Source organism: Thamnophis elegans, chromosome 14, assembly GCF_009769535.1.
Source record: "Thamnophis elegans isolate rThaEle1 chromosome 14, rThaEle1.pri, whole genome shotgun sequence".
NCBI classification, from domain to species: domain Eukaryota; kingdom Metazoa; phylum Chordata; class Lepidosauria; order Squamata; family Colubridae; genus Thamnophis; species Thamnophis elegans.
In genome coordinates this window covers 44,023,229-44,039,563 of record NC_045554.1, presented here as the reverse complement: position 1 = coordinate 44,039,563, position 16,335 = coordinate 44,023,229, and the positions used below count along the sequence as shown (strand labels likewise).

The 16,335-nt window shown below is 44.5% G+C and overlaps 1 protein-coding gene across 3 annotated transcripts in view; it reads left to right on the top strand.

Annotated features, from left to right (window-relative positions):
* The window catches only part of RPGRIP1L (RPGRIP1 like), a 74,510-nt gene that overhangs the window by 43,276 nt on the left and 14,899 nt on the right, over positions 1-16,335 (top strand). For all 3 annotated transcript variants that reach the window (XM_032230726.1, XM_032230724.1, XM_032230723.1), the window contains exons 19-22: positions 1,159-1,236; positions 2,182-2,262; positions 4,522-4,672; positions 8,458-8,546. In XM_032230726.1, coding sequence (XP_032086617.1) covers positions 1,159-1,236; positions 2,182-2,262; positions 4,522-4,672; positions 8,458-8,546 — 399 coding nt within the window. The remainder of the gene's footprint in view (positions 1-1,158; positions 1,237-2,181; positions 2,263-4,521; positions 4,673-8,457; positions 8,547-16,335) is intronic.

Here is a 16,335-nt window from a genome sequence, read left to right as displayed (position 1 = left end):
ACCTTTGGTGATGTTCTGACCCAGGCTTCCTTAGAAAGCAAAAAGCAAAGTCTTTTGGTCCTGACAAAACCTCTTTGATTTACACGACTGTGAATTCCTTTCATTCACAGTCAGCATGGCTTTAGCAAACAGTTTTTCCAAGGAATGTTTATCCACACGCACCTTATCTCGTTTAGAGCGCTGCCAGATAACTTCCAAACACAGGGCAGAGCAAAACTTGGCACAGAGTCTTTTATAATCCCAAACAGAACTTTCCAGACCGAATGATGGGATTGTTTCCTGCAAAAGCCCATTCCCTGTTCGTTCCTCTTTTGTTTCCTCTGGAAGGGGCCAATCACCTCCAAGGTGTGGCTTTACTCTTAAGTCGACCCTGCTTTCTTAGTTGTTCTTGTCCTCTGGCAGCTCTGCGCATGCGCACACTGGGAACAGGCTCCAACTGTTCCTCTGCCTCGCTGCTGTCTAACTCCCTCTCTGCCTCCGATGCAGAGCCCTCGTCTGAGCTTCCCACAGACCCCAGGACTGGCCCATGTTCCTCCCCAACCTCCTCACTGTCTGGCTCTGCTGCCAGCTCTGCTGGCGGCTGGTGGGCCACAACAGGTGGCCACAGATCATGTTCATGGACCATCAAGATTTAGCTCACGATTTAATGGAGATGGAGATTGAACGGAGATGGAGATTGAATGGAGATGGAGATTGAATGGAGATGGAGATTGAATGGAGATGGAGATTGAATGGAGATGGAGATTGAATGGAGATGGAGATTGAATGGAGATGGAGATTGAATGGAGATGGGATACATGATGTCATTTCATCTCCATGAACCGCAGGCTGAGAACCACTGTTCTAGAGACCACGCAATGCACAGAGAGGACCTAATTGTACCATCTAGAACACCTAATCTTCTAGATTGTACAAAGACTTCCTTGTCCCTCATTCGCTTATCCCTTACTCTCTCTTTTAAATCGGGAGTCGCCATCTTAGGGACCACAGGTAAGGATCCAATTATCTCCCTGACGGCAGCGTTCCCAGATTTTGAGATAACCTTGGTTTCTTTTCTAAGCTGTAAGATGATTCCCCACGAGGAGTCAGGTAAATCAAGTTCTTCTGGATTTGGGCAACTGTACTCTGATGCGAGGTGTTTTCCCTTTCCGTTTTTAGAGGCCGCAGCCGAAGCCAAGACAGCGCTCAGTGGACAAGAAAGTCTCTTTTGTAGACCTCGACCCGTTGCCAAATTCAGTGAGTAGGAACCGTTCCGCTGCCTGCCTTTGTTTGAGATCGTTTCTCCTGGCTGTGTAAATCCACAAGGCAGCCATTTGTCTTCCTGCAATTTATTTTAACCTCAGGAAGGTTTGTTTTCTTTTATCGTTGTTAAGGAACCAGAAGCTGGTGAGGGGGGAGTTAAAGCTCTGGAACAAACCTGCCCACAGAAGCTCAATTCCATTCCAACTCTCTGCCAAGCAACATTGTTGTTGTTGTTTTTAAATAACAGAAAATTCATTTGTCTCCAAGGTGGGGTGTGGGAGGAGTCACTGAATGGGTATTGTTACGGCCCAATTGCCTGGAGACTGAGGTAAATCTGAGGACACTCCCTCTGTTCCTCCTGGTGACTCCCAGATTAAACTCAGTCTTCGGCCTAACAGGAGCTATTCAGTGACTCTCCGAATTTAATTTTATTTCTTATTAGTTTTTTTTTAACCTTTTTATTTTTGCGATTTGACCTTACTGGCTTCAGGCCTTTGGCCTTTAGCTTCAATTTTCGTCTTTTTTGCCTTCGTCGGACCTCCTGCCTCCTCCTCCTGCGCCCCGTTCCTGCCGAAGCACGAGCCACGCTTGCTGCTGCCTTGCGGGCCCTGAGCCACCGGCTCCCGGTGGAGGGGGGGTCTCCAGACCTCGCGCGCCACAGCCGTTTTAAAACGGCAAGGAGAACAGGCTCCAGGAGGACTGCGGACATACCCAGTTCCTGCAACTATTCTTTGCTGCTCTTCTCTGCACTCTTTCTAGAGTCTCCACATCTTTTTTACATTGTGGCGACCAAAACTGGATGAAGTATTCCAAGTGGGGCCTTACCAAGGAATTATAAAGTGGCATTAACCCTTCACGTGATCTTGATTCTATCCCTCTGTTTATGCCTTATGTCTAAATGTCTAAGACACTTTTCCTGTGCTTTAATTCTAACCTAAGAGTCCCGTTCCTGAAAAAGAAGATAAAATGATTTTGCACAGCGCCAAAGATGAGAAGCCTGCACTTTTAAATCGGCCACAGGTAGGAAGCAATTCCATTTAATGCAAGTCTTGAAACGAAGTACATTATATTTCCATTAGGTATGTTGCATCAGAAGTATAAGTTGATGGGACCCTTGTCTGATTCAATAATCTGGATTTTTTTTAAAAATGGTTTTGATTTGGTCTTAGCGCCAGACTTTTCTGTTGCTGATGAGATTGTAAGAAACTCTTCGTTTTCTTCTTTGGGTATAGAAAAATAATTCTGAGTGTCTTGCTTCATGTGGTGTTTTCATTCTCTGCGGTGGGCTAGTGGCAAGAGATAAAAAGCCTTTATTTAATTCTAAAAATGATAAGACTTCAGCCCGGCTAACTAAATGGGAACAGACCTGGTTATTGGGGGATGGGAGATTGTTGGTAATACTGTGAATCAGAGAAGAAAATCTAAAAAAAAAATCTTGGAAGAAGGCAAGAGGAAAAACATTTGATGTTGTTTCAAGAAGATTGTTCAGAAAGTTAGTAGGAGTTCAACTCAGCGAGAGGGAGAATTATCATTTTGAAAAAGGGCATCTTCCCCAGTCTTTTATGAATCTTATTTCCATCAATATCACGGTGACTCTGAGATTCTAACTCAATGTTTCCCAAACTTTGGCAATTCTAAGAGTCAACATATGGCTGGTCGGGAGGATTCTGGGAGTTGAAGTTCACCTATCTTAAAATTGCCAAGGTTTGGGGAATACTGTTCTAAGCGGCTTTGGGTAAATCTCAGGAAATTGACCAAAATAACGCAAAGGTATATTGGGTGTGTGTGAAATGATTTCGTCCATTTTGCTACAAGATTGACACCCCCCTCGCAAAAGTTAAAGAGATTTGACCGTTTCTATTTATTACTAAATCATTCGCCTGCAAAAAGCTATTTAACCAATCGTTTCAGCATGGTTAACAATTCAACAGGAAAAGGAGTAATTTACACATTCCAAATTGAATGTTAGAAGAAATGGTTTTATAAAGTGCTACAAGACATATTATGTCACATATCGGGGTGGGGAACGATGATTTTTTAATGACTTGTGTACTTCAATGCTCAGGAATTCTGGGAGTTGAAGTCCACAAGGCATAAAAAGGCCATCGTTCCCCACCTCTGTCATACAGGATCAAATGATAGATTTACCTATGTGGGTTTATTGAACACGGTACCCTGTTTCCCTGAAAATAAGACCTCCCTGGGAGGTCAGGCATTTGAGCACATGCGCTAAAATAAGCCCTCCTTTGAAAATATTGCAACACAGCAGCAGCCATGAGGCGACCATACTCGCTGCCTCCTGCACATCAAAAATAATGTAAATGGGGACGCGGTGGCTCAGTGGCCAAGACACTGAGCTTGTTGATTAGAAAGGTCGGCAGTTCGAATCCCTAGTGCCGCGTAACGGAGTGAGGATTAGTAAGGGTATGGCTAGCTGATGAGAGCTAAATAGCTTGAAATAGATCTATACTAGTCTCCCTTTATTTATTTATCACAGGAGTAGTCAACCTTTTTATATCTACCGCCCACTTTTGTATCTCTGTTAGTAGTAAAATTTTCTAACTGCCCCACCGGTTCCATATTAATGGTGATTTATAAAGTAGGGAAGTAACTTTACTTTATAAAATTTATAAAACAGAGTTCCAGCAAACCCCTACCGCCCACCATGAAAGCTGGAGCGCCCATTAGTGGGCGGTAGGGACCAGGTTGACTACCACTGATTTATCAGCACAAATACAACACAAATGTAACAAAGGCAACAGTAAAAATATTGGCTTTCTGTCTGGATGGTCTCTTGTGATGAGCCGATAGACAGAGAAAGGAAGCAGTATGCCTCCTCCCATATTTGGGCATACCAGGGGTTGTGACACTAAATAAATAAATAAATAAACACATACATACATACATACATACATACATGTGTGTATTTAGTGTCTGGATGGTCTCTTGTGACAAGCCGATAGACAGAGAATGGAAGCAGTAGACTTCCTCCCATATTTGGGCATACCAGGGGTTGTGACACTAAATACATACCTATTTCCCTGGCTCAGCTGATAAAGGAGGAGAACCTTGGGGCTTAGTGGTTAACATATCTGCCTAATATGTAATACAGCCCTGGTTCGAATCCCAGTAAGGGTATGGCTAGCCGATGAGAGCTAAATAGCTTGAAATAGATCTATACTAGTCTCCCTTTATTTATTTATCAGCATAAATACAACACATATGTATCTATATGTATATGAATATGAATATGAATATTCTTTTGATCCTACGAGAAAGGCTCTACAAGACACAGTTGCTGACATTAAACCTGCAACCCAGATTCAACCAGAACCCGAGGACCTGTCTCAGCTCTCTGAAGGTCAACTGGCGGACGAGAGTTCAGTGACGTCAGAAGATGAAACTGAAATTGAGGAAGTGGACACAGAAGGTAGAGATCTGGCAGAACAATTCCACACCTGTGGGTTGCTTTTGTTTCGACCTGAAAATCCCCCTCCCCTTTTTTCCCCTGTACCTTGGTGCATTGGTTTGGCCCTGTACAGGTAGATCCTCGATTTACGACCATAATTGTGCCCAACATTTCTGTTGCAAAGTGTGACAGTGACTTTGGCCCCACGTGGTGACCTCTCTGGTCACAGCCGCTAAGTGAATCACGCGGCGGTTGTTGAGTTAGTCGCCTTCCCCGTTGACTTGGCTTGTCAGAAGGTCACAAAAGGTGAAACGCGTGACACACACACCCCTGGGAAGCCACAACCGCCATAAATGTGAGTCAATTAATTGCCAAGCGTCTGAATTTTAACCACGTGACCATGGGGATGCTGCGACTGTCATTAAGTGTGAAAAACGGTCATAAGGCACTTTTTTCAGCACCCCTGTAACTTCGGTCACTAAACAAACTGTTGTAAGTTGAGAACTACCTGTATAAATGTTTTAGATAACTGCCTGTGAAGATTTGGAGAGCCGAGGTGGCGCAGTGGTTAAATGCAGCACTGCAGGCTACTTCAGCTGACTGCAATTCGGCTGTTCAAATCTCACCGGCTCAGGGTTGACTCAGCCTTCCATCCTTCCGAGGTGGGTAAAATGAGGACCCAGATTGTTGTTGGGGGCAATATGCTGACTCTGTAAACCACTTAGAGAGGGCTGAAAGCCCTATGAAGCGGTATATAAGTCTAACTGCTATTGCTATTGTCAGTCAAAGTCATGGTTGTGTCGCTCCCCCCAAGGTGATTTTTCAAGAGGCAACTGGACTGAAGAACTGAAGAAGCTCCTTGGATGAGAAGCAAAATGTCTTCAGGGAAAAACAAAGAAAGTTCAGTTGCCTCCTGAAAAAGCACCTTTGGGACTATTTTAAATAAATGTTCTGACCCAGCTCCCCAAAGATGATGAACTCTCGGAAGTTAAGTCAATGATTCTTTTATTAGGAGCGCAAGCAAAACGTTTCTCTCTCACCGCAGGCTAATAAGTCCATCCGGCAGGGGAGATGAATAGCTGTCTGCCACATCTATTCATCTCCGTCCCCTGCCTTTGATCCCCAGAGCGAGGGTGGAGCTTCACTAACAGCGGTGGCTCTTCTGTCCCAAGGACTGGCCCATAGATTTCCACTGCTCTCCTCTCCTCTGCCACATCTATTCATCTCCGCCCCCTGCCTTTGATCCCCAGAGCGAGGGTGGAGCTTCACTAACAGCGGTGGCTCTTCTGTCCCAAGGACCGGCCCATAGATTTCCACTGCTCTCCTCTCCTCTGCCACATCTATTCATCTCCGCCCCCTGCCTTTGATCCCCAGAGCGAGGGTGGAGCTTCACTAACAGCGGTGGCTCTTCCGTCCCAAGGACCGGCCCATAGATTTCCACTGCTCTCCTCTCCTCTGCCTTCTGTGCATCCCTGCATCAGGCACTGGATCCAGCTGTTCCTCCTCTTCCTCATCAGCCACCTCCAGACCTGGGGGCTGTTGACTCTCCATCTGAGGGATGACGGACGTCCCAGGCTCCACCTCTGTCTCTCTCTCCAACAGCTCCATTTCCTCTTGCCCCTCGGAGCTCTCAGGTTGCCTTGATGCTGACCCTGACTCCCGCGCCCTCTCCTACTCCTCTGATTCGGTTGCTAAAGGGGCTGGCGGCCGACAGGCCAGAACACACACACTCTCTTTAGACCCAGAATGTGAATTGGCCAGCACAGGTATAGCCCCGGCCATTGCTCTGATAAAAGTCATTTCATATTTTCTTCTGCCGCTTGTCAAGTTCTCAAGCTCAAAAGAAATCCAATAAGTTATACTTCAACGAACAAGCGCCATTCGCCAGTAAACGGCTGCCTTGCTAACCTCTACCCCAAAAGCTCCTTTTTCCTTCCTTCCAACGCGAGAGAAATGATGACTCTTCGGGGAGCCATTTTTTTTTATAATGCAACTGCTGTGAAAGGGAAGAAAAGCCACCGTTGCCAACCATTTTCACCGCTTTGGCGGGCTGGTTTTGGGCCATAAATTGCTCCAGTGTTCCTCCTGGAGAAGAAGCAGGATAGCCAAACGTTCCTTTGGATGACTCTCCATCCAGCTATTTACGTCATTCTAAATTGCCTCTCCTTGGAGTGCTCAACCCGTCATTAATTCCTCTGGCAGTGAAGTCATCCATCATTATTACGACTGCAAATTCAGACCCAAAGCTACAATACAACTAGTTCCCGGCAGACGAACCGTAGACGTGGAAAAACAAGCTTCTGACAAGACAGAGAAGAATCCTCTTGGCCAAGGCCCTGCCAAAGTCACCATGGGAAAGGCAGCCCTCGAAGATTACAAGCCGATCTCATTGTGGGAACCGGTGGCCCGCTCTATCCAGCTTGTAGGAAGGTCCCACAGTCTCTGGATGCTCTCTGGATGCCCCCAGAACAGTCCACGTAGGTTGGTGGTGCTGTTCTGACTGAGGCTTCCTGAGAGCCTGAAACAAACTCCTTGTCCCGACAAAAAAACCTCTTTTATTAATTCACTGTGGATTCTGCTCATTCACATCCAGCAAAGTCTTTCAAGGGAGGATTTATGGTCACAGACCTTATCTGGCTTGGAGAGCTGCCAGGCCGATATATGCAAAACTGGACAAGAAGTCTCGGAGAGTCACGAACCAATTAAGGCAAACTAATTGTCTCCTGCAAACTCCACTCCCCTTTCGCTCCTCTTTTATTCCCTCTGGGAGGGGCCATTCATCATCTACCTGTGGCCTTACTCCCAAGTCACCCCTTGTTCTTTAGCTGTTCCCTTCGTCTGGCAACTCACACTAGGAACAAGCTCCAGCTTGTCTGCCTCACTGATGTCTGACTCCGAAGGCAGCTGATAACTGCTAGATGGCCTGGCCCCCTCTCTGCCTCCAACACAGAGCCCTCATCTCCAGACTCCAGGACTGGCCCATGTTCCTCTCCAACCTCCTCACTGTCTGAACCTGCTGCCAGCTCTGCTGGTGGGCCACAACAGGTCCATACTGAATCTTAGAAGTAAATTGGTGGTTTGGGTTAGTTTGGTTGTTTATTTATTTTATTGGGACTGGATTGAAAACCTCAAATACCGGCAGGCAGGCGGGTGGGTGGGCCCTCTGGAGCACCGTACTGGAACGGTTCCTGGTGCTCCTGGCAGGTACCTGTACTCCCGTACCGGGGCATACCGGTCGTAACCCACCACTGCCCCCACCTGAGGTCAAACACAATCCTGATGCGCCCCTCATTGAAATCGAGTTTGACACCCCTGCCCTAGTAGATCAGAGCTTCTCCAATAATCAAACGTAGATCAATAGCAATAGCAGTAGCAATAGCAGTTAGACTTATATACCGCTTCATAGGGCTTTCAGCCCTCTCTAAGCGGTTTACAGAGTCAGCATATCGCCCCCACAGTCTGGGTCCTCATTTCACCCACCTCGGAAGGATGGAAGGCTGAGTCAACCTTGAGCCGGTGAGATTTGAACCGCCGAACTGCAGATAGCAGTCAGCTGAAGTGGCCTGCAGTACTGCACCCTAACCACTGCGCCACCTCGGCTCTTGGTCAAGAAGTAGCCAGGCAACTCCGAGACAATTTAACATCCTTTGGATGGACCAAGGATGTGTTTTGTCTGCCTAGGAAAGCCATGGTCCATTGTTGCTTGGGACCGTAACACGTTTCGCTTTCCTCTTCTGTTGTCCGTACTTTTCTTTTACAAACTCAGCTGGGCTTATCTTGGGTGACCTTTTCCTGTTTTGCTACAGAACAAGACGACCAACAGGCCGCCGCCGAATCGGTCACAGACAGTGACGACTGTGTGGTTCCAAGTTCAGCGTCCTCAACTCTTAATCAGGTTAGTCAGAACCAACCAAGGGGGGAAAAGTCCTTCTTCTCAAAAGTTCTTAAAGCATTCTTAGACCCGTGTCTTTCCTACTGTGGCTTTGGTTGGAGAGGTCTCGGTTGACTTGCGTTTCGTTTTCTGAATCCTTCTTCTGAAACCGTGACTTTGTTGTTGAGGATTTTTGTGGTTGATGTCTGGAGTCTTGGATGTCAAGACTCTGGTTAAGATGTCAAGACCAGAGATGTCAAACTCAAGGCCCGTGGGCCAGATTCAGCCCACAGTGGGCCCACCCTAAAAACAGTGAAGGACCAGCCTACGGTGCCTCTGCCACCCAAAATTTCAGGGTTCCAAATAGCATCCAAAATTAAATCAGAGTCCAAGGCAAAGTATCACTCCAAGTTCCAATTTATTAAGAGAGCCACGTTGGCACATCTGGGGAAACCCGAATCTGAAAGCTTTCCGGTTTTCTCCATCCAGTTGAAAGTTCAAGATCTTGCCCCCCACACCCACAAGTCCATCCCATGGTCCAATCTCCCACTGCCATGCTGGCAGTTCCACCCATTCAATTCCGGTCAGGTGCTGAGGTGCAATGACAAAGGATGACCTTGGCTTTCTAGAAAGAATTTTGTTATGGCTGCATATCATCTAACCCTCCCATTTTCCCACAATAGAAAATGCATAGTAGAATATTAGGAAGTGTGGCAGGCGAACGATCCACAAGAAAAGATGGCTGCAGGTCTGATACAAAAGGGAGCTTAGGGGGGCCGCGTGCAGATGTCCCCGGTTCTGTTTTGGGCTGTGGCACAGCCCGAAACAGAGCCCAGGAGAGCCGTGTGTGGCCTCCCCGAGCTCCATTCTCACTGGCAAAGGGCTACAGGAGGCCGTCACTGATGAAAACAGAGCCCAGGAGGGCTGTCGTGGCTGAAAACGGAGCCTCGAGTGACATTGAGCTGCCCCCCCCCTTGGCCACGTCCACCCCCCACCCCTTCCGAGGTCAAACATAGGATAGGACTTGACTTTTCCGTGCTATACTTGGTCAGGTTTCTGAAACGTTGCCACCTTCCCAAACTAGAGCAAAATAAATAAATTATTACTTTAATAGGTGGAATTGCAACTATGATTAACAGCATCTTCGGTGCCATCCAATTCTTTTAAGCCGTAACAATAGGAGCCAAATAGGAAAATTACTCATTGTCAGTGAGCCCTGTAAAAACCACAGCTGGGGCTACAGATCCCATGGACTTTCTTTTTTTACTCCATTATAACCGGAGTGATTTAAGAAGACTTAAAATACCTCGCAGGATCAAAGAGATTCTCGCATGAGGATTTTTCTGCCTTTTCCCATTCAAGTTTTTACAAGGGAAGGTCGGGACCCTGCCAGGAAGCTGAATTAAGAGAACTGTACAGCAAGGCAAGGAAAGGCTTCAGTCTTAATAACTCCAATGCAACAGTGCTTTTTACAAAACAGGAAATCCAATGTTCAGCTTGTAGGCATTAGCTCAGCGCCAAGAAATATTTACTTATGGCTAAGACCGCTAAAAAAAAAAAAAAGACATCATCCCGTCATCATCAGCGTCTAAAATGTTGAAACTAAAAAAGCCTCCTAAAACTTTCCCAACCATCCTTGCTTTATGGATGTTTTGTCGTCGTTTCATATCCAGAATCACAATTTAGACTGGCCCATGTTTCCCGTCATCTGAAACCAATCCCTGCGGGACATCGAATGCAGGTTTTCTCAACCTTGGCAACTCTTAAGGTGTGTGGAGGACGCACCAATTTTGTCTGCACCGAAGACAAATTCCTTGGGTGTCCAATCACACTTGGCCAATAAAGGATTCTATTCTATTCTATTCTATTCTTATTTCTATTCTATTCTATTGTTTTTATTTGTTTCCTAGTACGATTTGATAGCTTATTAGTAATCTTGACTATCACTAAGCGTTGTATCCTTTGATTCTTGATGAATGTATTTTTATTCTCCTTATGTACACTGAGACCATCTGCACCAAAGACAAATTCCTTGTGTGTCCAATCACACTTGGCCAATAAAGGATTCTATTCTATTCTATTCTAAATTGCTACCAAGCTTTGGAAAGTTTCATATTTTACATTTTGTCAGCTTCTGCTAAACTCAGCTTTGATTTCAGCATCCACTTCATCCGGCAATAATTTGCCCCAATCTAACGAATGCTCTTAAATCCTAGTTATCAAGAGCGCTGGGGGAAAAAAATACATCAATAAACCCTAAAAATGTGGAAAGATTCTCCTGCTAATTATCTCATGAATCTCAAAATAACACACCCTGTTGTTTGAGCCATTGACAATTATGCCTTCCCTTTTTTCCCCCCTAAACAAGTTACAAATTAGATTGTCGGCATTATTTCTTAGATCGGCTGACTACAAAAAAAAGAACGTGTTTTCCTCCCGAATTTAGCTTTATAATCGCTCTTTCTTCCTCCCACCCACCCCCTCTCTCTGTGTCTCCCTCACTATCTTTCTCTCTCTTTTATTTTTGGCCCGTTATGTATAATTAATCGTAGATTATTTCATTTCGTTTACAACATTTATGAGCTCCACTTCGTCAGCAGTGAAACGCTTGTCCCCTTCTTTTTCTTTTCCAAAGTGGCGTAATTAGTGTTAGCATCTTTTTTCTAGCAGGCTACATAAAGTTTAGTGGCTGGATTAAATCATGTCATTAACATAATGTGCTACACAATTTGCCCCCTATCTCTCTGCGTTTCCACTACATCAAAGCGCCAGCGAGTGCCGATGTAATTGGCTCTTGCTAGCTTGTCAGGTTGATTCAAGCTGACGACTGGTGTTTTCGCTTAAAAAAAAAAACACAGAGAGAAAGAGCTTCTAGGCATGATAATTAATGGAAGAAGGAGGTTGGGGAGGGGAGGGAGGGATAAATCAGAAAAATGTAAAACTTTGGACAGTTCTTTATGAATATTTCATACTTGTGAATATAATCAGAAGTTAGCATTATCAATTTGATGTATAATACATTGATTAAAAGCCTTGTTACGGGCTTCCCGAGCTGGGCGTTGGGAGTTGAGAATTTGCACGGGCGTTCAGAAAGGCTAAAACATCGCCGCCATAAAATTAAACACTGCTTGTTCTCATCTCTCCGCATCTTCACTTGATTATTTGAGAAACAATATAGCTTTCAATTATCACAATAAAATTTTACTTGCTGTCAGCGCTCGAGTTATCTTCAAATGTGCCCGCGGGGCAAGGCTTAGTAAAACCAATTTATTCTGCGGTGGCCTCATTTTCCTTCTAGGTGTGTTTACATCTTTACTCCTTCGTGATAGATAGTCTCCCTCTCTCTCTTTTTTTTTCTTTTTAGCACTAATACCATTTTAGTGAAAACTGTCACCATCATTTTCTTTAAACAAGGTTTTTAAAATTCATAATTAACGTTGACATCTAGCGTTTTTTTTTAAACAGCTTCAAAAGTCCAGGTGGATATATCTCTCCTACAGAGGAACATATGTGGGGGAATTTTTTTTTCACCCCCTTTTTTAACGGTAGAGCAAGTAAAATTCGAGAATTGGGCAATTGAAAAGCTTTTGTTGATGCATCTGGGGCTTAAGCTATAGGTGGGAGGATAAAATCACTGAAGAAGGGAAGCCAGTAATAATGATGGTTTATTATTTGGTTCATCCCAAAGTGTTCCGAGTTTGCAATTGACCGGTGGTGAATTTTTCAGTGCCAGTGAGGTTCACAGATGCTCCAGTTAACTTGGGATTGCACTTGTGAGAATCACGAAATACAGCCTATTGATCTAGTAGATTCAAGAAGTCCTATGGATAATAGCAGACCAGCAGAAAGAGATGTGAACTAAGGTTTTCAGCTGGGATGATTTCAAAATTTACCAGAAATATTTGTTATCCTGCTGAGCCATTGCTAAGTGTGAAATATGGTTGTTGTTATTGTTTGCAAAATATGCACTTGTATGGATTCGTTTAAAAGAGGAAGAATGAAGCTGTTGGAAATGAGGAACTGAAAGTAACGTACACAGGTGTTCCTGGAAAGTGACAGTTGTGAAGCATGTATGTGGTTAGAAGAACAGAATAATGGATCAGGGTTCAAGATCAATAGCAATAGCAATAGCAGTTAGACTTATACACCACTTCATAGGGCTTTCAGCCCTCTCTAAACGGTTTACAGAGTCAGCATATTGCCCCCAACAACAATCCGGGTCCTCATTTTACCCACCTCGGAAGGATGGAAGGCTGAGTCAACCCTGAGCCGGTGAGATTTGAACAGCCGAACTGCAGAACCGCAGTCAGCTGAAGTAGCCTGCAGTGCTGCATTTAACCACTGCACCACCTCGGCTCATCAACTCGGAGCCCTTTGATTTATAGCAGTCCTTGTAGGACTTGCTATTTGCCATTGGCCCATTGCAATGACTTATTAATGAAAGCATATTACTGCTATTATATCTTTTATGTCTATTCATTTCCAATGCTCCAAATGATTAGGAACAATAAACCTCTGATCTTAAAGTAAAAAATTATTGCTTGTGTTGTTCCCTTTGTTTCCTATTGGAATTTTCTTATCACATATCTAAAATGCCTTTGACTATTGGTCCTACCCTTGCTTTTCTTTGCCACAGTCGTTCTATTTCTATTTGCAGGACTTTGTACTTGGTTATCTTCTCCAATTCTTTCTCTTCTCCTCTTCTGTCTCCAGCAGTGGTGGGATTCAGACAGTTCACACCTATTCGGGAGAACCGGTTGGTAACTTTCTAAGCAGTTCGGAGAACCGGTTGTTGGAAGAAATCTCCTTTTGTTTTTTCCCATTTTACAGGGCTAATCCTGTAAGGAAGACAGGAAGGAAACTATTCTGGTGTTTCTAGCCTAATCTTTATTGCCCTGCTTACAGAAACTGCCTCTCCGGTTAACCCTTATTACATTGGAACAGCTAAGGCGAAGCGCCCATCGACCCGAGTGACCTTGAGTTGGCCACGCCCACCCAGTCACATGACCCCTGAGCCCCACCTACCCAGATGGTCATTAGGGCAGAGAACCGGTTGTTAAATTATTTGAAACCCACCACTGGTCTCCAGGTACTGCCAGGTCCACCAACCAGACAGTTAAGTCCGTTATTATTACAAATGTCGCAATTCTGCTCCTTGTCTGATTCTTTCAAATGCCTGCCTGATCAGGAACTTCTTTCTTCCCTTCATCATTTCTCAGTGGGGAAAAAAAAATTTCACACGTTCTTCTTTCCACTGTTTCCTTTGTCTTGAGAATAGGTATATCAGTGTCCAGTCACAGCAAAGGAGTATTGTTAAGATACAGGCACACTAAAAGGAAAAGAAGGAGTAGGTGCGTGAGGTATTTATTTTTATTATTCAATGGCTCTTTTTTTAATCTTTTAACTAATACCTGGCTTGCCGTGGATGTCAAGATTGCTATCATGTATTATTATTCTTTATTAAATTGATTTGCCGTCCATCTCGCCACAAAGCCATTCTTCGCAACCTCTTAGCAGTAGCGTTAGCCCAATCAGCTCAAATCAAGGTAATATTGTGTGCCAGGCAAAGGAAGAACTGGAGTTCTTTAGATCAGAGGTCAATGTCTGGATTTTGGGCGCCAAATGCGTTTATGGTCCAGCCAACCTTTGCTTGTGCTCAGAGACTGTTCCAAGTTGTGTTCTTTAACGATAGGGAAATTATGAAATGAGTTTAGTATGAAAGCTGGCTGGGTAACTTCGGGCCAATCATCAGGAGCCCGTGAGTTCTAGTCCCAGTTAGCATGAAAGCCAGTTAGGTAACTTTGAGCCAATCACCAGGAGCCCGTGAGTTCTAGTCCCAGTTAGCATGAAAGCCAGTTAGGTAACTTTGAGCCAATCACCAGGAGCCCGTGAGTTCTAGTCCCAGTTAGCATGAAAGCCAGTTAGGTAACTTTGAGGCAATCACCAGGAGCCTGTGAGTTCTAGTCCCAGTTAGCATGAAAACCAGCTAGGTAATTTCAAGCCAATCACCAGGAGCTGGTGAGTTCTAGTCCCAGTTAGCATGAAAGCCAGCTAGGTAACTTCAGGCCAATCACTAGGAGCCTGTGAGTTCTAGTCCCAGTTAGCATGAAAGCCAGCTAGGTAACTTCAGGCCAATCACCAGGAGCCCATGAGTTCTAGTCCCAGTTAGCATGAAAGCCAGCTAGGTAACTTCGGGCCAATCACCAGGAGCTCGTGAGTTCTAGTCCCAGTTAGCATGAAAGCCAACTAGGTAATTTCGGGCCAATCACCAGGAGCCTGTGAGTTCTAGTCCCAGTTAGCATGAAAACCAGCTAGGTAACTTCAAGCCAATCACTAGGAGCCTGTGAGTTCTAGTCCCAGTTAGCATGAAAACCAGCTAGGTAACTTCAAGCCAATCACCAGGAGCCCGTGAGTTCTAGTCCCAGTTAGCATGAAAGCCAGCTAGGTAACTTCGGGCCAATCACCAGGAGCTTGTGAGTTCTAGTCCCAGTTAGCATGAAAGCCAGCTAGGTAACTTCGGGCCAATCACCAGGAGCTTGTGAGTTCTAGTCCCAGTTAGCATGAAAGCCAACTAGGTAACTTCAAGCCAATCACCAGGAGCCCATGAGTTCTAGTCCCAGTTAGCATGAAAGCCAGCTAGGTAACTTCGGGCCAATCACCAGGAGCTTGTGAGTTCTAGTCCCAGTTAGCATGAAAGCCAACTAGGTAATTTCGGGCCAATCACCAGGAGCCCATGAGTTCTAGTCTCGTCTTAGGCAGGAAAGCCGGCCGGGTAACCTTGGACAGCCACTTTCAGCTCAGCCCACCTCACAAAGTTGTTGTTGTGGGGAAAATAGGAAGAGAAACGTGCGTTGGATAGCTTCTTTACCTTGGAGTTATTTGTAAAAACAATAAAGGCGGAGTACAAATAAATAAGTAGAATAAACAATATTATTTTTCAAAAAAAAATGCATGCCAAAGATTGGGAGTAATTATAACGCATGAGACTTATCAGAGACTGGTATCTATTCACCACCCCCAAAATATCAAGATGGCAGACAGAATGGCGTTAGCAAAGATCCTTCTTTTTTTCCTATTTTTTAAAAAAATACGTGTTGCATCCTGTTATTACATATATTTGTTTATGTTTGGATGGCATTTGTAAACCCCTAGCCGGCTTTTGACAGGCGAGTTAAGTATTCGGCCAGGAATTGCTCTGAATTTCACTTAAAAATGCTTCTTATATATACATGCGGCGGGAGGCGAAGAGAGGCCATTTCTATAAAGCGAAATTAGACAATGGAAGCAATTTCATTTTTTATGCATGTGAACGAAGGGTGCTTGAGGTTATTAGTTGAAACTGAGTAACCTTTCCCGGGCCTTCGTCTCTTTTCGAAATTTGAATATGAAAAGCATATTCCAGTCAAAAGACCATCACTTTAATGACATTTGGCAGTCATTTGATTTATTAGGTTTTTACGAAAAGAAAATTCCTTTAAATATTTCATCACGCTATGCTAATCCTGGTAATATTGCCAGCTGAAGCTGTGTTACCTGCATTAGTGGAGACAGAACGGTGTGGAATATTTGCTGTCATCCTGGTAAAATTTCCATGAATCTACTGAATAATAAAACAAATCTTATTGAAATATTCAGATTCAGGTTTTTAGTTAAGGTGTCTTAGGATACATAATAAAAGAAAATGCCTTTTGAAAAACAGTGGGAGTCATGTAGCTTCATCCAATATTGAAGGAGGTTGACAGCAAGGATATTGTTCGGTGGGAAGGATATATATTTATTTACCGGGGAAATCCTGGGGTGGTTTTCGACGGCT